The sequence below is a fragment of the Rattus norvegicus genome, chromosome 10 (assembly GCF_021556685.1).
Source record: "Rattus norvegicus strain SHRSP/BbbUtx chromosome 10, alternate assembly SHRSP_T2T, whole genome shotgun sequence".
Classification (NCBI taxonomy): Eukaryota; Metazoa; Chordata; class Mammalia; order Rodentia; family Muridae; genus Rattus; species Rattus norvegicus.
Window position 1 is genome coordinate 58,820,830 of NC_141543.1, and position 27,122 is coordinate 58,847,951.

General features: G+C 49.8%; 1 protein-coding gene across 2 annotated transcripts in view; it reads right to left on the reverse strand.

The window, feature by feature from the left end:
• Positions 1–27,122, reverse strand: part of Ntn1 (netrin 1) — a 192,311-nt gene that overhangs the window by 10,910 nt on the left and 154,279 nt on the right. For both annotated transcript variants that reach the window (NM_053731.3, XM_087569327.1), the window contains 1 exon segment: positions 5,987–6,061. In NM_053731.3, coding sequence (NP_446183.2) covers positions 5,987–6,061 — 75 coding nt within the window.

The following is a 27,122-nucleotide window of genomic DNA, read 5'->3' on the forward strand; positions in this document are numbered from 1 at the left end:
GAGCAAAAAGGAACATGGCAGACCAGAACACAGGCAGATGAGAGCCTGGCGCTGCCCAGACTGAGGACAGCCATCTCTCCTTCCTGGGCTGGCTGGAGCAATAGTGGCAGGAGGCCAGGCTCAAGGCTGGGGAGGGCTGCTCCTACCAGCCCCCCACCTGGCTCCCCAGGGGAGCCACTTTCTTGTGGGCACAGAATCTTTGCTGTCCAGCTGTCACTGGGGCTGCCTGGCCTTTCCTGCCCAACCTGGTGGTCACCCGCATTCCACGACCTCAGACTGACTCATGTAGATCCAGTTCCACATCTGGCATCCATATGTAGTTGGCACTCTTCAGTAAGGGGGGGGGGGTCACATCTGGCTGGAGAAACGGGTGGATCCTCAGGGGGCCAGTGACCCTAGGGAGGATCAGCAAGCCTCTGAAGCACCGTGCTGCACGCTGCTGCCTTGTCTGTGCCCCATCCTCTCAACCAGAGGATGTCCGGGTGACATGGCTCTTCCCAGAAATTACTACCGGCAGCCTGCGGCTCACATCAGAACCTTGCCTTGAAAAGGCAGCAGCCTGACATCAGTCTAATACCAGCGTCCATACCCAGGGTCACTGGAGTAGATATGGTAAGTTCACTTCTATGACTTGGCTGCTAAGATACCTGGCTCTCTGAAGAGAGTGAGGTTGCTGACAGTCACCATCGATCCCAGGGCCACTGAGGAGGAGGAGGAGAGAGAATGCTCACAAGGTGGCAAAGCTCCAGGCCCACAGCTATGAGACTCCTTTCTTCCCAGTCTGAGACAAGGGCTAGGCTGGGCTCTGTCTGCCGCTCGAAGCAGAACTTCCACCGTGACAGTAGTGCTACCATGGCCAACTATCCGCTCGGTTCCATCACCCTGTAATCCACCCCCTTCCACATCTGCCTCTCTCCCTGCTCACCACCACAAGTCCACCTCCTCACAGCCCTCCTCCATCTCTACCACCACCACGGCCATCACTCACTATGCCATCCCCTCTGCCTGCCAGCTCAGGGGCTCCCCCCTGGGGGAACCATGCCTCCTTCCTTACCCATCAGCATGTTTGTGTGGCTTTTCTTCCAAGTCTGATCTGAAGCCCAGAGCCAGTGTTCCCCTACAGTATGGATTTGTGAGCCATCTGAGGGCTGCTATGTCTACTCCAGGCTGTCAAATGCTAAATCAGTGACATGGGGAAGGAGGAAGCTCAGGCCTGGGATCCCACAGCATTGATACCCAGCTTGTTGTTTTACCTTGTCGGGTCTCGGTGAGCCACAGGAATAAGAAAGAACGCCACCTCCCTCCCTCCCACACAGCTGAGGATAAAGCAGGGCCACTAGATATTCACAAGGGCCACCGAGAAGCCCAGTCCTGGCTCAGCTATGGTCACCCAGCATTGCCACTGACTCTGGAGGTTCCTAGGCACAAAGGCATGCCGAGATCTATCAGAGCCCTTCACTGCTCAGCCGCCTGGGCCACAGCACACTGGCATGGACACCACACAGGGCCAGGATGTCTACAGCACTTCCCCTCAAGCCGAGTCCTTGGAAATCACTGGCAGGGCTGTCAGGTAGAACACTTGAGGCTCATGTGAAAGCATCTTCAGTTTTCCATCCAGTAGTGCCAAGATGTCTTTCTACAGGGGGTGGACTAATAAACATTTCTGGGAATGAAGCATTTTTCCAAGAATTAGTGAGAGATGATCTCACCTTTCACAACAAGGGCTCATGCGCATCCTAGGGAGAAGGAAGAGGACACTTAAGGCTCTCTGGGCAGCTGCTAGGGGCACAGGCACCACGCTCAATAGTAGGGTCATGATATTTCCTGCATGTAAATGTAAGCAGCCCAGGAGGCTGTGTCCAACCCTACCCACCCCCCACCCCCCACCCCCCCCACCCCCACCCCCCCCCCCCCCCCGGCATCCAGCGCCTTTGCCCTCCTTGTTCTCAGGCCCTACCAGTCAGTTTCCAGCTTCTGGGCATGGAGACTTTTCCCATTACTAGAGAACCCTGCTTTGTGGGTACAGGCTACCGGGCCCCGGGCAACCCCACTCAGGCGTCTTCTGCGGCTCTCATTGTGTCTCTTCCAAATGTGTACCCCCTGAGGGCCAACCTCCGGTGTCATGCAGATCTGTGAGTGCAGCACCCAGGACAGGGCCTAGGGCTTTTAGTGAATGCATGTAGAGGGAAAATCTCAAGGGTGAGAATGGGATAAAGTACCAGGACTCCCCAGGTTCCTATGGCAGAACCACCACATGCATGTGCACCTGTACATGTGTGTGCACGCACATGTGTGTTGTACATGGGTGGGATCTATGAACCACAGCTCAATGCAATCGTGTGTGTGTGTGTGTGTGGCACTGTACAATACAAAGTTAAAGATATGAGATGAGACAGAGGAAACTTTTCCCCAAAAAGCAGAGAAACAAGGGAAAGGAGACACCCAGGAAATAGATGGCCACAGCCAACGACACCCCCGTTACTGTGCCAGGCCAGAGCACTTGACCTCAGGAGCAGAAGTCTTTGGAGCTATGGGACACCAAGTGAAGGAAGCTCAGGGCAGGTGGTAGCCTCAGACTTAGCCACCTATGTCTGGGCTGACAGGGGTGCAATCATGTTGTGAGGGGGAGCATGTGTACATATCCCCCATCTTGTCCCCCAAAAGAAGGGTTTCTTCAGAGTGAGGTGTTCTGAGAACTCTTGCAAAGAATAAAGCAGGGGTTCCACACTGGGCTGGGCTTTGACATTTTGGAACATTTGTGAGGTAAGCTGGATTCCCCTAGAGGGCAACAGAGAACAGAGGTGGCTCAGCAGAGGGGTGGTTAGGTGATGGATGACCTGACCTCCATGGGGTACTTATAGCCTCTTTAGACATGGTGCCTAGCACTTGGATATTATATCTCCTTGATCTGAAACGTGAAGAAATGGAAGCCCAGACTGGTGAAGCTTACACATGGGAAAGGATTGCACTTCTTCCCCACTGGATGGGTAGGGTCCTCTCTATATGGGGGCCAGCAGCCCAGCAAGGTCCTGGCATAAGGCTCTCCCTGATCTCTATTCTTCCTTGCCTTACCTAAAATCCACCCACCACCCAAGCTTGGTCTGGGTTCAGGGCTGGCACACATTGGGCTGGCCAGCCAGTCTCTTCCCATAGGCCTCTTGGTTTCTGCCTACTGGCTACCACTCAGGGTCAGTGGAGCCTGAAAGAGAGTTCACTAGCTGCTCCAGGTCAGGCCTATCTCTGTGCTAGAAGAGGAAGGGGCTCCTCTCTCAGCAGGGGTGGCAAAACCTAGGTTCTAATTAGCAACTTCTGGAACATCCAAGTGCCTGGGATGTGAAGGAAATGTGTTTCCTAATTGGCCCCCTGCCGGAGTGTCAGTCAGCAAACAAGCAGGGATTAGACCATCTCTGAGCCAGCTCCCTTCCTCCGCTTGGCCTAGCCTCACCTCCTCTGTATCTAGGCAGGTTCTCTCCTGTCATCCTTCAGCCCATCTTCCTCTGGGCTGGCCGGGTCTTCTGAGCATGGGAGAGCCACCTAGCCACACTTCACCTAGGCTGTGTCTGTCCAACCAAGGATACATCAAAGAGTTCCACAGCCCAGCCAAGCCCAAGGAGAAGCCTCAGGCTCAGAGCAAGGCTAATACTGTAACCCTCTGCAGCACTCACGAACCTGTAGGTGCCACCACCCTGCCTAGGCCACTTTCCACCTTCCCAAACCAGGCTCCAAGGCTCAACACATCCCATGGTACCTAGCTCCTCTGAGCCCTCTGTGGAACTCATGTGACCCCGCCTTGCAGCACGGTAGACTGAACTACGTGAGCTTCAATATGACCTTACTGAACCGGGGAAGCCCTGAAACCAGAAAGCCCTGCAGTGCTTAGAACATGGTATGTCTCTACCAGAACCTGTGTGAAGGTCCCCAGCAGAGCAGGGCTAAGAAGGGGTAGGGCCCTCTAGGGGTGTGCTGGGTCAGGAGGAGCAACCCCATGAAAGGTAGTTAGGAGCTTACGAGCATGCACCTGGCTCCCCGTGTCTCCTCTTCTACGTCACACGGTACCATGGGTTGGCACAGCACAAGGCCCTCACTAGAAGCTGAGTGGGCCTAAACACTCTTGGACTTCAGAAACCATGAGCCAACATGAGCTCAGATATTTTGTTAGAGAAACAGAAAATGGACTAATTTGGGGAAACTTCCAGGGCTGCTGCAGAAGGAGGAAAACAAAACAAAACAAAACAACAACAACAACAACAACAACAACAAAAAACAGAGCCAGGTAGTGACAGCTGGGGATGGGGGACACTGTAGACCCAGGCCTTGTCAGACCTGAGAAGATAGATGTACCAGAAAAGAGAAGCCAGCATGGACCCCAGAGACCATACCCAACCCTTCCCCATCCAAGAAAGATGCCCGACCTCTCCTGCTGAGTATAGGAACACCCAGGATTCAGGGTCAGAGAACCCAAGTCTTGAGTCCATAAAGGAAAGGGCAGGGTAGCTCTGGAATAATAGATGGGAGAGAACAAAACCAGGCTAAGTCAGGTGGCAGGACCATGGGATCCATTTGAGTAATGTTACGATTTCTCCCCTTGAATCCAAGGAACAGATTGACACCGTGGACCAGCACTTTTCAGAGATAACTCAATCCCAGCCCACCCCAACCTACTCTTCTTCAAGCAGGCCTGTCCGCCCCAACCCACTCTTCCTCAATCAGGCTACCCACCCCAACCCACTCTTCCTCAGGCAGGCCTGTCCACTCCCATTCCTGCCGGTGCTAAGGATGGGATGGGAGGGGTGGTAGCGGTCACATTCACTGCACTGTGCCTTTTGCTTTAACAAGAGCATTCATTAGGTTTCAAGGCCAATGCTGGGAAAGTACAGGAGCCCCAAGTTCTCAATCAATAGAGGTTTGGAGAGGCCATTTTTTGGGCCTGCCTTCATTAGTCTCTGGCAGAGGTGGGGGCGAGACCTGAGAGGTCTCCCTTGTACCCACTATCCCAGCTTGAAAGAGGCAAGTCTTTCCTTTATTTCTCAAGGACAACAAGCTTGTTGTGGAAACCCAGGTTTGTTCCTCAGTGGGAGCTGCAAGCTTCTGCATTGCTCTGGGGTATCATTCCTTAAGGGGCCCTTTCTTTGGGAAGTTGACCATGGACCCCTAGTAGAAGGTGGGGCCTGAACCCGGATGCCCATAGCCTGGCAACTTGTGAATTGCTATCTAACACCTGCCTGTTGCTGTCTTTGGTTCTGAGGAAGCCACGTGGCCTGTGACAAGTGGGGCTGTCTGGATGCTGAGAGTCTTCTCTGGCTTCAGTGTAAGGGGTACGCGTGCATGTGTGCGTGCATGCGTGTGTGTGTGTGTGTGTGTGTGTGTGTGTGTGTGTGTGTGTGTGTGTGTGTGTGCCCATGCTCACAGTAAAATGATGTTTCAGAGGTTCTCAAAATCTCTTTGAGCCTAATGATTCATTTTTATATGCGGAGAAGCCCTGGCTATGAACCTAAGGGGAGAACTTCAAGTCTGGCTCAAGCAGCTTGCCTAGTGTGGCCTCCCATGTATGTGTTCCCCTTGAAAGTCCCCAGGAACCGCTCAGGGTCCTCAAGGTCAGAATAGGATGGACAGTCTTACGGTGCAGACTCCTCATCTCCCCTTGGCCCATGGGCATCTCTAAGCACCCTACAGCTCCCACCCACTGCAATGCTGAAGAACCTCACTGAGTGAGAGACAAGGGCACAGAAGACCAGAGGGCAAACAAGTGCTGTGCAGCCACATAGCCCTTTGGGCAGAGCTAACAGAGTCCAGGATAGAAATCCCAGCCTCGATGGCCCCCACTGATCCAGATGCCCTTTGCAGGGCAGTTGGGAGAATCCAGGCTCCTGTGGCTTCTCTGACACAGAGGGACTGGTATTCTCTCAGAAAAGAGATTTCATGGATCCCAGGAACTCGGTGACACGAGTCACTTGCAAGTCACCCCTGAGGAGTCTCCCCCGCTTACCATAGTCCTTCCTGCAGTATTTCTTCATGTTCATCTTCAGTTTTCCTTTGGAAGCCTTGCAGTAGGAGTCACAGTCTGCAGGGGAGAACACAGATAGAAACTCATTAGGCCACTAAAGAACAGGCTGGTAGCCGAGTGGGCCACCTCCCTAGATACCCAGTGGTATCCATGGGCCAGGCCAAGCGGGTGGCCATTCAGGGCAGGCTGGCTTTCTAAAGAGGCCAGTGGGACAAAGGCCACCCCTCTTCCCTCAGCCCGGTGGAATATTTCAGCCTCCACGAGAGCCTCTGGGACCACTGTATCACGCCACCCAGGGTTTCTGAGTACCACACCGATTCCTTCGGCCTTAAGATTCAACAGGAGCCTGATTAAAGCCGATAGAGGCCTCATTGTCACCCTGCCGTCGGAGTCCGTGTCAGGCGCTGGCTTTCATGGCATGAAGCCTCTGGCTGAGGTTAGGCCCCAACAAAAGAGGTCACAGGGGAAATTAGCAGCCCATGAAACATTTGAAAACCTCTTTGGTGTCCACTCCAGTGAAGTGTGCAAATAAAATGCCCACGAAAGGAGGTTAGCCCTAATGGGCCCCACTGCTGAGAGGAAGTACTGCTGGCCACTGGCTGCCGGCCATACCTGCTGGCCACAGCTTTGGGGGTTCCAGGCTCTGAGAGAGCCAGGCATTCAGTAGATGCAAAGTTCACATCTCCTGAAAGTGGCCTGGTCGACTCCCCACGAATGCAGCCCCCCACAGTTAAGGCTCCAGCCTAACCTTGCCCTCTCCTGCCAGCGGTTTCTGCCTACTGGACACAGGATGATGGCATCTCTTCCTGAGGTCTGTAAGCTCGCCTGAAGGGAAACTGCCAGCCACCCACCCCGCCTGCATCGCTGTTCATGCTGGATCTCCAGCAAGTCTTAATCTTTGGGGTAAACAGTGTTATTCCCATTGGGCAGGTAAGAAAACTGAGGCACTGAGGTGCAAAGTTAGGTAAGCTATCTATCTACATGGTCAACATTGGAGAAAGGAAGGATGTCTGTGAATACAAGCAGGAAGGGCAGTATTTCAGTACTGTGTGACTGTCACCGGCCTGTGGCTAAGATCGGCAGGAGATATTCAGTGACCATCTCTCCAGAACTTGCCTCTAGCCCTGAGCACGCAGCTCTCCTCTCAAGGCACCAGATGCTTTGATGGATGCCTCCCTTAGCCAAGCACAGCTCATTCTACCATCAGGAGTCAAACTCCATGATTTGGGGCCAGCCTCTTGGGGCCCAATTTCAGGAACCAGTTTCAAGAAATGAAAAAAAAAAAATCATTGCCCTGTGGTCTGTCCTTTAGGATCCACTTTGGGATAGCCCTGCCTACCAGGGACAGTAGAGGCTGCAGCATCAGACTGTTCTCCCAGCTGGGCCGGCGGTTAGTTTTAGGAGTACGGAGCTTTTGGAAGAGCAAAGGTCAGGCTATCCAGAGTGTAGGCTTTACTGTGTGTGGCGAAGCCCAAAGTGAAGCTGGAAAGAGTGCATCCCTTAGATAGATGTCCGCTACACATCACCCATCATAGCTGCTCTTCTATGTGGTAGGAGCTGTGCCAGGGAACATCTGTGCCAAGTGGCTATGCCATCTCACTGGCAGCAGCCGCTCCGAGGCTGAACCCACCAGGTTGTGCATATGTTCTGGTGTTTGTGAGCTGGCTGGTGGGTCTCCTGAATGGCACTCTCCACTTGAGGTAACTAGAAAGCAAGCGGAGCCAAATGACGTCACTGTGGGCTCCACTTGGAGTCGCTTGGAGTTTACTTGGAAGTTTTGTGTAGTGTGTGAGTATGTGAAGTTATTAGTCCAAGTGAGTGCTTTCATGTCCAATCAGGAAGAAACCATGGTGCCCCGAGTCCTCCACACAGGCTCAGTATGTCATATGCAGTCGGTGACCCAGGTGAAGACACTCTGGCCATGTCAGCTTTGTAGGAGAGAGATATGGTGCCCTACTTATAATACTGGAAAAGCGGAGTTTGGAGCTGCCCAAGGGAGCCCTATCCTTTAGGGTTAGAAGGAAGACATTCAAATCCAAGGAACAAACCACCCCCTTAACTGCCCACACCCTTGGAATAGCCAAAGTTCTAGAGCCAAACCCTGGACAGACATTATCCAAGAGTGGGCAGTGGCTACCATGGCCTGACATCATGGTGCTCTCAGAACCTGGTTTCCAGGGCTCAGCCGTCTCTGTATATCTCACCATGGTATCACAACCAGCTCGCAGGAGGCCTTGGCAATGTTCTGCGGCTTGGTGAACTTCCTTTCCACCTGTACCCGGTATATTGTAGGAAAAAGAATCTATGGTTCAGAAAAATCTCACCGAGGCAGCCTGTGAGCCTAACCTCTGGCCTCCAGCCAGCCCTGTAGTAAAATTCCCTTGAGTTTCAAATACCACTAAGGTCTGAGATCTGATCTGCCCATGACATGTTCTAATTTCCTTCACTGGGTGTCTGGATTCGGAATGCTCTGGTGGTTCCAGAATGTAAGAGCTGACGGTTTCTGCACCCAGCACCTGGCTCAGCAGAGGGAAATCCAGACAAGGGCTTAAGTCAAACTCAGAAGAAAAAAAGCCAGTCTCCTCTGCAGAATATCCTTTACTCCTTCAGGTCCCAGTTCAATACTGAGCTAGGGAAACACACCAAGCCTGTTAGAGCTGTGTATAGAATACAGGTAAACAAGGCTGGGAGGGACAGGGCGAAACAGCTTTCTCTGGAGAAAGTGAGTAACCTTTAGCACAGAGATGCAGTAAGAGCTCTTTGGCTGCCTGTGGCTTCTGTGTTAGGTCCAGATCACTGAGGTCACTGGACAAGTGGTCCCTGGGTAAGGAAATTGCTGCTGTACCTGCTTCCTTCTCTACCACCACACAGCTCCAGACACTGCATACACATGGGCAAATCCGAGCTCAAAGCCCAGCTCTGACTCCTACAACATGGTATCTACTTGGCAGCTACTCACAGGGCCTCTCCTTGTTTTGTTCCAAAACAGCTATAAAGAGAGTGAAAAAATGAAAATTCACACGGACGCCAAGAATGAAGCTGATAGATGACCCAATGCCGGAATCTGGGAGCAATCTCAATTAATTAAAGGCAGATGGTGGTGGTGGATGAATCAAGGCCTATCCGGCTTTTACCTCCAGAAACAGTTCTTTGTCTGACAAACAGAAAGATCACACAAAAAAAAAAGGAGGAGGAGGGGGAGGAAGAAGAGAAGGAGGAAGGGTGAAGGAGATGACAGGAAGACAATGAGCAGAAAACAGACAGACAGAAAGCATGGGCAGGGAGGGAAAGTTTAGGGAAGGCTGTAAGCCATTTGTAGGGACTCTCTGAACTTGTTATCTATATCACCGGTGCAGAGAATCAGAAAGTCAGGCAGTCAGGCAGTGGTAACGGAGAAGGCACCAACTCCACAGAACAGAAGTCCAAGGAAAGGCTAGGTGGTGAGGGAGTAGAGCTTTACCTGCCTGACATGGGGATCCAGTCATCAGGGCCATGCAGGCAGGGATCTGCAAAGGGCCAAGCCATAAACACATGGGGACCATAAACCCTCACGTATACTTAACTCTCCCATGGCAGCTCAGAAGCAACCACTTGCTCAAGTATTTCTAAACGAACATGGCTTCCACGAAACTGGGGAAGTGACAAGGCTGAACTCAAAGGCCATGGGATGCATAAGAGTTGGGAAAGTAAAAACTAAAGCCACAGTAGCACAGTTAAAAGTCATTTCTGAAGCATCAGGGGAGATGATACAGTAGAAAGTGATTCGGCATGGAGAATATGCTGCAGAAACTCTCAATATGCCGAGGGAAAGGATACGGGTGGGAAAACCAGAGGGAATATGGGTATATAAGAGACTGGAGAGCTGACACATGATTGTGCTTCAGCAGTGGCCAAACAGAAATGGAATCAAGGGTAGGTAGGACCCCTAAGCCCAAGACAAAAACCACGTGTGCAGAAGGAAAGGTTTTGGTACACTTTTTTTCAAAAGCTGGGAAAATAACTCAATGCCTAGATATGCCTGTAATACACAGGAAATGACTATATATTTCATATAAAATATACTACAGATTGAAAAAATAACAATAAAAATGGGCAGATGTTCACTGAGTGATGTCTATAGTGTCTTTAGGGAGAAAATTTCCAACACAATAATTTTATACCTAGCTAGACAGTCTTCTCATACACACTGGCCAAATTCATACATACATACATACACACATACATACATACATACATACAAGAAGAGCACTCTCAAATGCATAGGTAGAGTTCAGAAAATAATTCAATATTTGTTTTCCAGCCATAAAATGAACTTTTAAAAAGGGCTTTGAAAGAGGAAAGTTATGCTATAACACAGTGTAGCCTGATACCATTAAACATAAAAGTTTGAAATTTGGTTCTAAAACTTAAGGCGACATCAAAACAGCGTTAAAATGCTTACAGAGGAGCATTAGAAATATCTGATTATAAGAATTTAGTTGAAAATGTAGATCATATTAACAAAAAGCAACAGAATAAGGCAGGGAAGCAAACAGCTTGAATAAAAATGTCGAGGGTGTTATTTGATGCTTGACTCTGCCAAGTAAGATAATTCTTTTGAAATACCACAAAACAGTAAGCCAGAGAAAATAGAAAATATAAACAGGCAGCCTTTGGTACAGTAAGATCATAAAAGAGGGATGGGCAAGATGGCTCACTATAATTTATATAAAAATTTAAAGAAAAAAATCACAAAAACCTCACAATTATTTGATGATAAAATGTTAAAAGTAAAGTTAGGATTGAATGCTCTTATGCCAATCCTTATTTCACAATACTCAATTACTGTCTAAGAAGATGAGGACAAGTTATTCAGTCAATTTAACTGCACATAGAATCACCTAGCAGTGTGTGTGTGTGTGTGTGTGTGTGTGTGTGTGTGTGTGTGTGTGTGCGCGCGCGCGCGTGCACTCGCGCACGCTGGTTAGATACAGAGGTCATGTGTGCTTGCCTACCTTCTCAATACCTACATTGACAGCTCACAACCACCTGTAACTCCTGCTCCAGAAGATCTGACATGCTCTTCTGGCCTCCACCAGCATTGCACTCAAGTGGCACACGCACAGAGACACAAAGTCACACCTGCAAGTTTGCATATGAGGGTATTTCCAGAGGAATGGCAGACAGGAGAAGACCCAACATGAATGTGTTATCACTGGCCAGCAGCCAGGGACTCAGAGACAACAGAAGGAGGAAAGAAAAAAGTCAAAGAGTGCTCACGCCCCCTCCTGTGGTCCATGACCTGATACTCCCTGGACCGATTGCCTTGCCATGCCCTGATGCACTGATCCCCGAGGTCCTGGGCTAAAATATACTCTTCCTCCTTTTAAGTTGTAATATTGACAAGAGAGGTAACTTATACACAGGGATATAAGTGGAATTTTAAAAGCCAATTTAAATAGAGACGAAGGTATTGTCTATCAGCAAATGCTGACAAAAACGAATCAAGAAGTAGAAATCTTAATATCAGAGAAGACAGAATTCAAAACAAACATGCTTAAAATACACACAATAAAAGAACCAAGTAAAATTAGTTTATGTAGCCAGCAAGATGGCTCAGAGGGTAAAGAAGATTGCGGCCAAGCCTGACAACCTGAGTTCAATCCCCAGGACCCACACAGTGGAAGGAGAGGATCAACCCCTGTAAGTTGTCTTCTGACCTCCATACACGCACCATGATATACTATACCCACACAGATGCACACCATAAATAAACACACAAATGTAAACGTGTTTTAACTATTTTCTATGTATAATATTTCACTGAAATATATCAAGGGGAGAAAGAGAGAGACATATAAGTAGAAAAATATTAAGCTAATTTGAAGAAGCTGAAATTGTACACACCGCCCTTCCTGACCACACTATAATTAATAATGCTTGTTATGACGGAAGAAAGGAAGATCAAAATAAATAGGCTAGACTCAGCCCTAGAAACTTAGAAAAAATGAGTAAAAACCAAACTCAGAGGTGGGGGGGGGGGAATTAATAACAGCAGAAGCAGAAAAGAGTAGAACGGGGGGGGGAATTACACAAACACAAAGCTTGACTCTCTGAAATGCCTCCAAACTAACTTAAAAAAAAAAAAAAAGACCAGACAAAACACTGTCATGTCTAATTATGAATAAAAGAAAGAAAACAGACAGACTCGGAAGAATGAGGAAAGCATGACCTAGAGAAATGTTGTGAATTAGAAGGCTATTGTGTGATGACTCCAGGCGAGAATCCTGGAATCTGGCTGAGATGCATATTTTCTGGAGAACTGAAATGACCGAACTGAATAGACAGACTTGAGATGTCTAGAACGAGTCGGGTTCGGAGACAGGACCACGGGAGCCTGTGATGGGCACAGCCAGTTCATGCTACTTGACTTATTTAGAAATAGAAAAAATATGGAATATTATTAAATGACAGACTGCATAAAAGCACTGAAATCGAACCATTTCCCAGTGTGAAACAAGCAAGCAAAATCAACAAAACGTAAGTTCTACATGTCTCAAAACTGCTAGACCCCAGACTAGACACAGAAGATCCCATGGACCAGTGATCATCTAGAAACCCACCCGCTCTCCCCAGTGGTCCCCATCACACTCCTGCTAACCCTGTAGGTCTCCGACAGTGTTCAGGTACATGCAGGCAGCTCTGAATCAGGGGCACCTGCTACAAGGTGCTCCTTCTACTCTCCTCCCCCACCAAAGACGAGGCCTGCCAGACTTGGCCCCAGTGCTGCCTGGTCTCCACTTGGACATTCTCCGTCCGGGAGAGGGCTGCTGGGACCCAGAAGGGGCCATCTGCCTGGCCTGGGACGGCTCATCCCGTCTGGCTGGCATCCTAGCCCCTCTTGGGAGCAGCCTACCTCCTTTTCATTCCTCCCACCTGCTCTCCTGACCAACCCACAGCTAAGAGCCAAGAGGTGCCCCGCAGGCTGAGCCCCTTCAGGCCTCTCCTGCACCTTGGGAAGCTGGCCCCCCTGTTCTGCCTCCTGCACCTAGGTGCCAAAACCCTGCTGGGCCAGCCTGCTCGCTGCTCCAGGCTCATCTCCAAGCATATGGCAAGCAGAACCTGGTGGCCTATGGTAGGAGCCTGGGGTACCGCAGCTGGTACCTCCCCTCGGAGCAAGGCGGAGAGCTGGCAAAGGTCTCGCTCCTACAGCCCTGGCACACTCTTCAGCCATGCCTCTGCCGCTGCTCCTGGGCTACTGCCGTGGGGAAGCTGTGGGCTGGGCAGCTAACTAAGGAACACCCAGTCAGTGTGGTCCTCCACACTGCACAGAAAATCCTAAGGACTTGGGTGAGCTTTGGCTCCAATGACTAGGTGCGGGGGGAAAAGTTTGGGGGTCCCTCTGAACTAGAGGAAAATGGATCAAGGGAAGGGAGTACACTCGGCTGCCGTCTGTCTGTCTGCCTTAAGTGATAGAAGACAAGTGGAACCAGTTTGTCTGACCCACAGCTGTAGGCTGCAAAGACTCTGCCAAGGTCAGCAAGCCCAACTTGAATGTGTTTAGTTAGCATCCAGGGTACCCAGGGTAAACCAGGGGCGTTCACAACAGCTATCGTGGGGGAAATGGGGTAACAACTCCCGCAAGCACAATTCTTACTTGTGGTGAGAATTTTTGGTTTCTTTTAAATACAATTCTGGGAATACGGTTTGGTGTTAGTCCCAGGTGTGGGCTATGGGGCTGCTTCAGATTGTCCACAGCCTCTAACCATGATTTCTCCTGCACTGGCAGGGGTGTGATTTTTGCCAGCTGCAGATAGTCTACGTTTGGAATTCTAGAGAGTCTCGAGAAGGTATAAATGCAAGAGCCCTGAGAGGGCCTGTGGCAGCCGCTGCTTTTCCTATTGCTGGATTGCTAGTTGGAGATCTTCTAATGACAAAGATGGGACTTGCCCCCAGGAAGGATTCCCCTGATCAGTAAGCTAGCGACATCAGCACCCCCTTTCCCTCTAACCTTCTTTCTCTCCTACCTAGTGTTGGGGAATTGGAAGGGAGAAGGGTGAAGTTGGGGGGGTAGATATAAAAACTCAATAAAGTAGCAAAAAATACACTACTCTGGCTTCTGGTCACTGGCTGCAGGTGGTTCCTTCTTGTCAGGTCAGACCACCTTCTCAGCCCTTCACCAAGCACTGGGCCAGGCATCAAGCCACTTCTCCAAAAGATCCGAGCTTCATGCAGTTCCTTAACCTCCATGCAACTATCTCCCTAGTGTGCGCTGGTCTGACTCACTGATCCAACACCCATAGCCTCAACAATAAAATGTCCGCTTTGGGTCCTGGGGTCCCTAAACTGAAGCCACTCCTAGCGACAGACTAACATAGGGCCTGAAGGGGATGTGCTTGGCAACCTCTGTGACAATCGAGTTGAAGAAGGCCCCCAAATGTGGAGCCAACTAGATGCTTAGTAGGTACACAGTCCCTGCTCCCAAGCGTGATGGCCTGAGTTCAATCCCTGGTATCCACAGGGGAGAAGGAAAGAGCTACTTTGGCACGTGGTTCTCTGACCTCCACAGAAACATGAAGATCATCCTGGTGAGGCAGCACTAAGAACCACCAGTCTAGGAGAATCTATTTCCAGACTATACACAACACACACACACAGGTAATAATTAAAAGGAGAAAGTCCCAAAATGTTTAAACAAAGAAAGCTAATGATTGAGTCCTTAACACGCAAAGAACTCTTGTGACAATAAGACAGACTAGAAAAACTTCAAGGAGGTGACCAGGTGATTCACCAAAGTAAACTGGAAAAGTCCATAAAAAGATACAAAAGTTTCAATGTCAAAGACTGACACCTTGCCAACAGGAAGGGAGATCTTGTCTCAAAACAGAAAGGAAAATCAAAAAACAAACAAACAAACAAAACCCTTGACACCATTATGGGCCCATAATCCCAGCTACTTGGGAAGCAGGGGGACCACAAGTTCAAGGCCTGCCTGGACTACTGAACAAGTCAACACCAACTTAGGCAATTTATTGAGACTCTATCACAGAATTTTAAGGGTGAAAGGACTGGGAATGTAACTCAGTAGCAGCATGCATGAGGCCCTAGCTTCAAGCGCCACACTGCAAAAACCAAAACATTAAAAATGTCGTTTCCCTGTAGGATAAGAACCCTCGAACCCTCGCTAACCCCTGTACTGGCTGGTGCCTTCTTATGTGAGGCTGGCACCTTTCCCACCTACACAGATGATACCAAGAGATCAAGAGGGAGTGTACCACTAGCTAACCAGATACCCACTGTGGACATGACAAGAACATGGTGTTGAGAGCGAGGGCGCTGTCATAGGCAGGGTGGCTGGGAAGAGCTTGCTGCAGACATCTTACAGAGACCTGAACTGTGTAAAGGGTCATCTGGGGGAGGAGAGCAGAGTGGAGGGGTTGGCATGCACAAGGCCTTGAGGCAGGATCCAGCCTAGCATAGCCCACTGGGGTGTCCTGCGGAGAATGAGCAAGAAGAGGGCACGGGGCTATCCTGTGAGGCCTCCGACAGCATGTGAGACTAAAAACAATAAAAAAGGCTTGCTTTCCATTTCAAGGCTGGTGCAAAGCCACCATAGGGTTCAAACCTAGCCTGTCATCAGATCTTTAGTCACAAGGAGACAGGTCTGCTCTTTTTCCCTCTTAGGAGTGGGTCCTGGCCTAGCTCAGCACCTTTGAGGGTGATCTTTGCTCTGTATTGTACTTCCAATAGAGTCACTTGTTGCCAAAGCCTATTTCTTCCTTCAGGACAGTAGGTGGGTGCCCTGGTGGAGAAGGGCACCCAAGAACAAGGATGCACTCCCTGCCCCGTCACACACTGAACATGGGGAATCAGCTGGTTGAGACAGGCTGGTATATTACCCCAACCTGATAACTCCCAGGAGAGCCCTGCCCTCTCCTTCTGCCTCTTCCCCAGAAGTGGCCACCATCTGACAGAACCCTTAATGTGCCAAGAGGGGCAGAGGCAGCAGCTAGAGAACACATGCAACTGTGTAAGGTGCCCAGGACCTGGCCTTTGTACTCTGCATGGAAAGCCATGTAGTAGAACCTTATCATACATCAGGCAAGGATCCCACAGATCAGCCATAATCTCCTGGGTATCTAAGCTCCCCTCTTCCTAAAACCTATGTTCCAAACAGTAAGGGCCCCTCTCCCAGGCTGTCCATATGGTTTACCATGCCAGGTACTCACTCTGAGACCAAGGCTTTGAGTGGAAGCAACTGAGTTGGGGCTCTAGCCAAAGCCATCACTGTCAGTTAAAATAATCCTACAAGTATGACTTCTGGTCTGTGGCCCTTGACCATTCTGAACATCCATGTCCCCAACAGTGAACAGAGGTAGCAGCTATGACAGGTCAGCAACACATTGCAGGATTCAGGCAGGGATGATAGGGTGGAGAGAAAAGACAGACCATTGGATGGGACTGTTGGACTAGAGGCGACCTGGGGGACCCACCTGGAAGTGTGGGGTGAACAATGCCCGTGGGTATGAGGCAACCAACCATGCAACTGGCCTTCACAGGTTCTACCCCTGCATGTCCAGTGTCTTTCCCTTTGGGACGCAAATGGGCCTGTTCCCACTCACATGCTAGACAGCCTTCCTCTGAGCTCAGCGGAGAGCTTTCTTCATTCTTAGTGTGTACTTCACAGTCTGGAATGGTCTATTCCTAGAAAGCAGACCTTAGTGCCCCAGAACTTGGCATGGGGTTCATGACCAACAATCCTTGGGGCCCCAGGGAAGTATAAAAGATGCTAGCTGCAGTGACAAGCAGACCTGCTAACATAGGCCCCATGATACTGATATGGCCGGCTGCTCACAAGGGACCTGCCTAGTTCTCCAGCCTTGTGAGAACTCTGATCATAATGTGTGCACACTGGCACTGGGATAGAGGTGAGAGAGGATACACAGAAGTCAGGAGGCCTAGACGCTTTCAAAGGTCTGGACTATCATCTAGAAAGAACGCCACTAGCCTCTGTACAGGGTACTGTGGTGTCTTTAGGGTGTGGTGTGTTGGGGTAGGAGAGGGGAGCAGATGACTTCAGAAGGCAACTGGTCCCTTCAGTCTTAGATGCTAGGGACCCTGCAAGGAACAGGATGCTGGGGAGAGTGCGAAGCAGATGACAGCCTGGATGGTAGGGAGGCTACCAAGCATAGAGATGCTGGCACTGGGGCCCCACACAACTGTGTGTCCTTGAGCACAGCACTGTGTCTTGCAGCTCCGGATTCCTGACTTAGGTCTATGGAGCAACGACTGTCATCTCTTGCAATCCTGGTAAGATGAGGTTTGACATGTAATCAGCACCAGGATCATGGAAGCTCTCATGATTCTTACCCTACCACAAAGACCGGTGAGAGAAACCCAATGTTACTGTATTTCTGTCACATCCAATTTCTGTTTAAATCCAAAGATGTGTCTCACTCAAATATGCCTTCGATTCTCTGAGTTATGGCTGACCTCGACCTGTCTTTAGAGAATTGGTTTCCTCAGGGCACATTTCACACTGCAACGAAAGGACTGTCAGCTTATCTGTTTGTTGTCCCTGTTCCTATCTGAAGTCAGAGGCCCGTGTGCTGGGTCCCTAGGACCAGGAAACTCCACAGGCTCTCAGCAGGTATTTGCTGAACAGGCCAGGCTGCCACTGCGTGTGGTAGGCCAAGACCCTAGGTCCTGCTTGCCTTAGTCCAAGGGCGGAGTCACTAGGCTCAGTATCAGAACCCACAGGAAGCAGCCAGTCTGGGTCAGCACAGAAAAGCAAAGGCTGGAAAACGAGATTCTAAAGGGTGGGAAAAGGCAATTTGGGAAACACCGCACACAGTACATAAAAAGTGAGGCTCGACTCACATGGAGCCTTGCCTGAGGAGGAGGGTGGGAGCCGATAAATCTTCCCTCTCCTGGGAGCTTGGATGGGCTTTGGTGTTTTATTTGGACTTTAATAACTCGGATCCAAAATCCACCACCTTCTTATGAAAATATATTTGCAGATTCTAAATACCAGCCCTTGGACTCTCACTCCAGAGATGGGAGGTCTGTGTAGGGGAAGCCCTGAGGGGTGAGCAGCTCCAGTCCAGGCTACTCGGGCCCAAGGCCCATCCTGCCTCAGTCTTTCCTAACACACTGGGATCCCCCCCAAAGGGAAAGACAGAGCTACGCTGATCTTCATGAAGTGGAACAAACAGGCCCTTCCGCTTGTGGCTGATGGCAGTTTTAGGGCTGCCCCAGGCCTCTCCCTGTAAGTTCTGCGGCCTGACTGGGGGATGGGGTTCCGGGCTAGAAAAGGTCAGGGGCTGTACTGACCGCAGGAGGGAGCAGCCCCTCTCTTCCCTTGGAACAAGAGGGTGCAAATGAGTCCTCAGCATGCTCTTTCTTCTTGCTGAACAAGATGGATTGGAAAACAAATTGGCTCAAATAAAGCATGTAATTAGATTAGAGCCTCTCGCCCAGAGCCTCTGGGGTTGCAAAAACGCCCTCCCGACTGGAGAAAGGACACCTTGGCTGGCTAAACCAGCTCCCAGACATCCAGAATTTTCTCTTGACCCTCCGCTGTCCTCCTGCAGGTCCCCGGCCAATGTCAATTATGCAAAGGAGATGGCATGAAGACCTCTGGAGACCTCAGCGCTGCCCTGCACCCCACCTGCAGATACTGCCTCAGCCTTGGGGGGCAATGGTGTCCAATCCAGGTAGTAGGAACACCTGGACGTGGTAGGCAAAACCAGGATGGCAAGACCCTGCAACTTGCTCTCCATTCGACCTGCACCACCAAGAAGTAGAGGAGCCAGTATTGGCTGTCACCTGCAAGGAGATAGAGGCCAAAAAAGCTCTGTGTCAAGCCACCCCCAGAACCAAGGCAGATCTCTCTGTCCAAAGACACGGACCCCTGAGTGTCCCCGTCCAGTGCATGCCCATTCTTAAGGGACCTGAGAAGAACCTTCATGTGGCTGCTCTGCCGTTGTATCGTTCATTCCCTCTGTCATACCCTTCCCTAAATACTGCCACCTCTGTGCATGACGCCCCTGCCCTTCCAACCCCCAGCCATGCCTGTGGGAAATCAAGCCACACTCACAGCCCGCTGCAATTGAAGCGTTGTTGGTCTCAGGGAGGAAATTCCTTTTCCCCAAACTATTTCTAAAATCCTCTATCAAAATGACAAATGACTTCTGGCCCCAGGGCTGAAAGAGAGCTCAGACAGGAAAAGAAAAAGAAAGAAAATGACAGAAAGAAGCGAGGAGGGAAGACAAGATACTTGGGGTTCCCCGGTTGAAAGGCTTGTGATAAACAGTGCATCTCCAGGAAATAGGATGAGGGGTGACAGAGGGAACACAGGTGATAATATGTGTCATCCAGACCACGCCCCTGCCTGGACCTCATCCCTACCCAGAGCACCACCTGGGACCTGGAACTCAATAAGCTACTCTTTGATGTTCAGGGGGTAAGCAGACAGATTCTGGCCATCAGTGACCCATTCTGTAACTTTCTGCTGACTGCGGGAATGGACACGGGACACAGAACACACTCTGGCAGAGTTAAAGGAGCTCTCGTGATACCAGCAGCAGACTCATCCTCACTTTCCTGTTGCCTCTGGTGCAAGCTGATGTTTACAACTGGTTCAAGGGTAGGCTAGGATTGTTCTTGGCTGAGCCTCACCTGACTTCTGTAGCCCTCCAGGTGCTCTTGTCCACCTTTTGGAATAGCCTACACCAACCCATGCGCTGAGCCAACAGGAGAGCCCTCCAGGCTGCTATAGGAAGAGCCTACTCCTTTTGCTTCTGGTACCATTGATTCAGACTCAGCGTGGACCCCTATACACCCAGCTCTGCAGTTAGAACCCAAGTAGTGTCTGTCTAGGTTCACCCAGCTGTTTCTGTGAGGATGGGACAAAGCCCTCCCTCCTCTTCACTTGGTGGTGAGCTGAGCTGGGCAGAAACAGCCTCAGATTCCTGGAAAAGTGTCACTGGAAGCCAGCGCACACTGGGAGCCACTCAGCTGTTTTCCTCAGTTCTCTGGAGAGGAGCAGTAAATGGTAAAAAGCTTTCTAAGAGCCAGAGCTGCCACCCACAAGGGAAGCCCCTCAGGTTATCATAGTTATAATTATGAATGAAACATTAATTAATTAGTCTCACAAACACTAAACTAACTTTACTGCCATATTGTCATCATAGTATCCTGGGGTCTATACAAAGTTACCCCAGTATCTAGGGAAGACTCAAAGGCTCCAAGAACATCTTCAGGTACCAAGATCCACAGATGCTCAAGACCCTCACTCAAAACAAACAAGCAAACCACAGAGCAATATTCATTCATAGTCATTCTCTCTCCCTTTGCCCCTCCCCAACTCCTCTCATCCAACCCAGCTCTCATATGAGCTAGGAAAGTGCTTGACCACCAAACTTCAACCAAATCCTTTGATATCTCACTTTAAAACAGGTTTTGCCACAGTTGGCTTCAGAAGTGTGTGGCTATGAACACACTTAAACTCTGCTGGGAAGTTCCTGGACAGGCCTCTTAGAGAGAATCCAGAACAGTTCTGGTGGAGAAAACACTTTTAACTTACCCTGGAGGGGGGATATGGATGGCAGATGCTGGTACCCACAAACACCAGCTTCTATCGGGAGCTGGGAAGCAACTACCCACGTCCCCTGGGATGCATTCACAAGGCTCCCCCAGAGCTGTCTAGTCTCAGGTACCTCCCCACGTGGTAGCTGAACTTTCTGGAATTTCTAAGGATTGATCCACACACATCCTCTCTCTTTCCTCTCAGAAACACACTCATGCATTCCGTAACCATCAAAGTCCAAAACTCTCACCACCTTAACAGTTCTGCAACCCTGGAGGTGCACACAGAGCTTCCCTCTGCTTGTGATGAGCTACCCAGCTGGTGAGGGTGTCTGCTAGGAGAGATGCAGATAGGTACCTGTCACAGGAGGAAACGACACAGAGACAAAAAACTGCATACAAACTCCGAAGCCTCCTAAGACTTTTCCAAGATTTCAATTCTGTCTCCCACGGTCAGTCTTTTAGAGCAGTGGTCCTCAACCTTCCTAATGCGGTGACCCTTTATGCACTTCCTCATGCTGTGGTGACCCCAACCATAAAATTATTACTGTTGCTACTTCATAACGAATTTTGTTACTATTATGGATTGTAATGTAAATATCTGTGTTTTCTGATGGTCTTAGGCAATTCCTGTGAAAGTGTTATTCAATCACCAAAGGGGTCTCGAACCGCTGTTTTAGAGGTTGACTTTCTTTCTTTTTTTTTTTTTTTTTTGCTTGAAGACTCCAAATTCCAGTTATATCACTAATCTTAATTCAATCAACCCCCTATAACCATGGGCTTTGCTTATAGAAAACTCAACAAACCATAGATAAAAAGATATTTTAGAAAAAAAAAGTATGTGTATCAAATATTGACATTTTCTTATCATCATTCTCTAAAGAAGATCATTATTTAAAGAGATGGCTCAGTGGGTAAGAGTGCTTGCGACTACTCTGGAGGACCTAAGCTCAGTTCCCAGCACCCACCTTGGCTGTTAACTCTAGCTTTAGGGTATCTAATGCCCTCTGCTGGCCTTTGCTAGTACTGCACTCACATGTGCATACACCTAGACACATATGTACACACAGGCACATATACAGTTATAGTTTAAAAATTAAATTTAAAAAAAACCTGTGTCTATACAGCATTGTGTCATTCTAGACATGGGCCATTAAGAGATGAGTTAAAGTCTATGGAAAGATGGAGGACAATCCCATGTAAACACTACACTAGCTTGGGGAAAGGACTTGAGCATTTGCAGACTCCAATACCCTGAGGTCCTGGATACCCAGAGACCAGTATATCATCCTCTCTTCTCTACCATCTGTGCTACTGGGAAACAGCAGCCCATCTGGAAGACCAGCAAGCCTCCCTGAACCCAAGGCTTTATTCGTTAAGCAGCAAGGACCCAGCAGGCTTGCCGCAATGCCTGTCAGGCCACAGGAGGTGACGTCGGTATCTGTGGATCTGGGGTTTGGCTAGCAGTTAAAAACCGGAAATGGAACCATTCACTGTACTTACATGTCCTCCTCATACAGTACAACTCAAAGGGTCCCTGGAAGCCACAGTGCTGTGTCTACCCAGCTCTGTAACCCAGAACCCACGACAGGCCCTAAAAATGCATGGTGGAGGGATGAACAGGCAGAAAATGAATGAGTGGACAAGAGCACAACCTCCTCAGAATCCCCAAGGAATTCTGGGAGTTGGTGAGTGAACAAGGAGAAATATATATTTAAAAAAAAAAAAAAAAAACCTTCTCCCAAGCCAGGCTGAACAAGAAACCCCACACTTTCAGCCTGTAGTCCAAATGAGGCCAAGAGGAGGATTCACAGCGCAGGCTCTGCGTCTCCTAAGCCTTTCCAAATAGCGGGAAGGGCTGCACCTGCCTCCGTCTGTCTGCGGCTGCTAATCCACTGTAACAGCTCTGTGCCCCCATTCTATCTCCCACTCGGCGGGCAGAGTTATCCCATGTATTTGCCTTTAATAAGCTGAAGCTATTCGGGGCACTGTATTCACTGGTATCTGCTCCCACAGGCCTGCCCCGCAGGGTCTCCTTGTCGGATCTCCTAGTGAACAGGGGATTTTGTGTTCAGTGGGGAAAACAAAGCTGTCCCCACAGGGATCCAGTTGGCTCTCTGCACATTTCTCCAGCGAGAGCCAACGGTGGACACAAACTGGAATTGCTGTCAATGCCAAAAGGGGATTCAGATGAGCTGAGCTGGGCTCCCTGGGAATCTGTCAAAGAAGAGGATGGTCAATAGCCCCAGAGCATCACCTCGGCTGGCTGGCTGGCTGGCTGGCTGGCTGGCTGGCTGGCCATCTCAGCTGGTTAAGCCAGTATAGATGAGGTCATGCCTTGGAACCTGGTAGCACCCTTGCTCCGTTTCCCTGTACCTAAAATCCAGGCAGCTGTCAGGCAGGAAGCACACTGCTGGCTAAGAGTGGGCTAAACTGCTCCCTACAGAGAAAAATGGCCCTGCTTCCTGACGCCAATAACTACAGCATCACAGTGACAGGTGGCCACAGATGCACCAGAAGTCATCAGTATGGTCCAAATGATTTATGTGCAAACTATACATGGAAACCAACCACTATGTCATTCTCCATGTTTGCATGAATATGGCCTGCACTACCCAGCACCCCTTGCGGTTAGTTATGGTCATGTGACAGGGTTCTAACTAAAGAGACCCGAGCACAGGTGGTTCTGAACACTTCTAGGCTGTGGAAATCACCCAAGGGTTTCCCAGCAGTGACTCCGTGGCTCCATGGGATGGCAGAGTTGGGAAGAGATCATCTGACTAGGGACACCTGTGGGTGGTGGCTGTTGCACAAGGAAGCAACCCCTCGACTGCAAGAGGTTTATTACAGCGCATACCTAATCAATACAGGAAGTTAAGAAATTTTTAACTGCAGCAGCAGCGGCAGCGGCGTGCACGGCAGAGATGAGCTGTGAGATATCTGAGTGACCAGTTAGCCGTGAGAAGGGCATGAGGAACCTAGAGAACAGCCAAGACTTTCTGCAGTAGAGAACTGCTAGGGCCTGGCAAAAGAGAAACCCATGCATGAGCCCTAACAAAACCTTCTAAATTAATTGCTACCATTGGCCCTCAAAACTGGAGGGGTCCAGGACCCCTGACACAGACCAAAAGCTGAGGATACGCAACTTCAGCTTTTGGTGTAGTAACAGAGAGGACCTACCCACATCCACACACATACTTTAAACCATCTCTAGCTTTTAATGCCTGATGCAACGCAAATGTTGAACGGCTATTAGACTGTATTCATGGAAAGACAAGTTCTGTACAGGTGCAGTTTGGGGTTTTTTGGTTTTGTTTTGTTTTGTTTTTTAACATCTATGGTTGGCTGAATCCACACACTCCAAACCCACGGTCACAGAGGCCTGAGGTAGCAGATGTGGCGGATGTCCTCCTCTGACCTCCTTACTAGCCCACCACACCCATCCCAGCTGCCGCAGGTGCTGGCTGCTCATCACACAGGCTCGCAGCCTTTGGCTGATGCACCCTGATTTGCTTGCTAAGCAGTCACAAGCTCCAGTCCAGTTCCAGTAGGGAGTCCACAGCCAATCATCAACTGATGTTAGAAGTGTGATGCCCTGGCTTCTGCCTTATCTACGTCAGCTTCTCCCACAGGACTTCCTCCTCAGAGTTCTGGATGGGGTTTTAGCCCTACACTCTTGTCTTCCTTGTCTGGGAGTACCCCTCAGTAAACTACCTCCATAACAACCCCTGTCTTGGGTCCCGAGGTTCTAGAGAACCTAAACTCAAGATACTTTACCCCAAATAACCTAAAAAATGGCTGGCATCCTTTTACCTTTTGAACACACAATAAAACTACCACATACAGGACAAAGGGCTGGCATAAAGTCCAGAGTGAAGACAGTGTGGATTATCTGGCCCCAAAAAGAGTCCTTGAGGCTTCTCCGTCTGGTGATGATGGAGTCTCCTATGAAGCTTCAGATGGCCAGGTGAAGCTCCCATCCCTGCAGCTGAAGGAGATGGCTATGGAGACTATGGGTTCTACCACCTGCTAAGGTAGGAAGGAAAAGAGGTTCTGCCTTGTGGAGCCCAGCCCAGTGTGGGCTTTTAAAGAAAACCTTAAAGTATATACTGGAGAGAAGACTCAGTAGTCAAGAACACTAGCTGCTACTGCAGAAGACCAGGGTTCAGTTCCCAGCACCCACATGCCAGCTCACAATTACCTACAATTTCAGTTCCAGAGGATCCAATGCTCTCTTCCAACCAGGCATTTGGCACAGGCATACATGCAAACATAAGATAGAAATAAGAAAAACACATAAAGTACAACTTTAAAAAAATCTAGAAAACTCATTATCTCAAATGGTCCTTGAATTACAGAGCTCCCTCCCCCTCCTCTGTGTGTGTGTGTCTGTCTGTCTGTCTGTCCCCTCCCCCCGTGTGTGTGTGTGTGTGTGTGTGCATGTGTGTGTGTATGTGTGTGTGTGTGTGTGTGTCTGTCTGTCTGTCTGTCTTTCACTGCTTCCATCTCTCCCTGCAAGGAAACCAGGCTGACTGTAAACTGTCAATCTCCCATGTGACCTAGAACAAGTCTCTGCCCTCCTCTAGGACACAGCCTTCCATCTATCAAGTGTGGAAGCCATATCACTGACCTGTCTGTCTCTTGGCTTCTCCTACTATGAGCTTCCTGAGTTCTGCTCCCCCTGGGTACTGATGGAGCAACAGGATGCAGAGAGTGGCTAGCAACACTCTGAGAGGGAAAGGAAAACCTCTGTACAGTTTGCTCATTTCCAAAGAGTGAATAAACCCAGCGTATTAAATCCCAAACTGCCAGCATGGTGCTTTGAGGTCAGGATTAGGAAAGGGTGTGCGCTCTGGAGTGCCAGAGTGGACAGGTGCGCCCAATGGCCACACATCCACTTCAGGTGTCTCTCCATGCAAGATGGGTTGTTTCTCCTTTCTCGATCCCAAAATGTACTTCTGTTTTTAAGTCTCACTACCTAGCCTAGGCTGGCCTGGAATTTTGGATCCTCCTACCTCCTGGGATCACAGGTGTGTGCCACCATACCCAACTGGACCCTGCTCCTAAGCGGAGACCATCAAACAGTATAGGTAGCATTTGTCCCAGACTCTGGGAACTTCTGCCTTCTCTGAAGGAGGGATCAGGGAGGGGGGGTCACGACACTCAGTGATCTAAAGTGCAGGACTAACACAGATCTGTGATCTGTTTGGCCACATCTAGAAGCAAGCTGGCAACAGAAGTAAGGAACTGCTTTCACATGGTCACACCCAGAACTTCGAGAGCCAAGGAAGAGCAGCAGAGAAGATGTCCTGATGGAGGGGAGCTAAGTGGCTGGCAAAATGGCACAGCAGATAAAGGCATTTGCTGTGCAAGCCTCAGCTTAGCTCCCATCCCAGAGCCCAGGTACAAAAGCAGATGCTACACCACAACCCTGGAATCCCAGCACTACTTCCACAGGATGGGAAGTGAGGACAAGAGAACATCCTGGAAGCTCGTGGGTCAGCTAGCATGGCATGAATGAGAGAAATTCTGCAGTAGAGGGAAGGTAAGAACCAGCTCACCAGACTTGTCCTCTGGCCCCACATGCACTCCGAGGCACAGACATACCAGCAGATTCTCTTTCCTCACCATTCCCCTTCCCTCGCCACCTCAAAATTTAGAGGAGGTGGGGTGGGCCAGGGACAGCCTAAGTAGGTCTCATGTAACTGAGTGGAGCGTTTGTAGCCTTCCGACCTCAGGCACCGTTGTCCTCTGCAGTGTGAAGTGCTGTGCAAACCAGAGGAAGGCCACATGATAACTAGGCAAAGCCTGTCCTTCTCATTGTCTCCTTGCTGTCTGCCCACTTTGCAAATCCCCCACACTCACCTCCACATAACCCCAAAAGGGCCTCACAGGCTACTTCCAGATACTTTGTCTAGGAACATAAGGCCAGCATTGGCCTGCCAGACCCTGCCCAACTGCTGACCGTAGAATGGGAGACAGAAGTTCAGAGTATCCACAGTTGGCTTCCAACAAGGCCCCAAGGTCTTGATATATAGCCCAGGCTAACCTGGAACTCACTGTGTAGCCCAGTCTTGCCTCCAATTTGAATTCTTGGTCCTCCTGCCCTGTCCACCCAAGGGCTGAGCTAACAGGTGTATGCCACCATCTCTGACACTGCCCCAGGATTTTGAGCTGAAAGGGGACTTAGTAGGTCCTTTAGGCCACCTCTGTGGCGTCTATGAGGACTGTGCCCAGGGCTGGAGTGTGTGCAGAATCTTCCACAGGGCCAGGGCAAGTATGTTCCTAGATAAGGGTGGATTTGATGGCTCTAATGGTGGTTGTTACAACCATTAAGTCTGGGGAGGTGTGGAGGTTTGAATAGGTTTGACCCCCATAGATTCATGTATTTCAATGCTTGGCCATAGGGAGTGGTGCTATTAGGTGTGTCCTTATTGGAGTAGATGCAGCCTTGTTGGAGAAAGTGTGTCACTGTAGGCATGAGCTTGAGGTCTCCTAGTGCTCAAGCAAGCTCTGCCCAATGTGGAATGAGACTCCTCCTGGCTGCCTA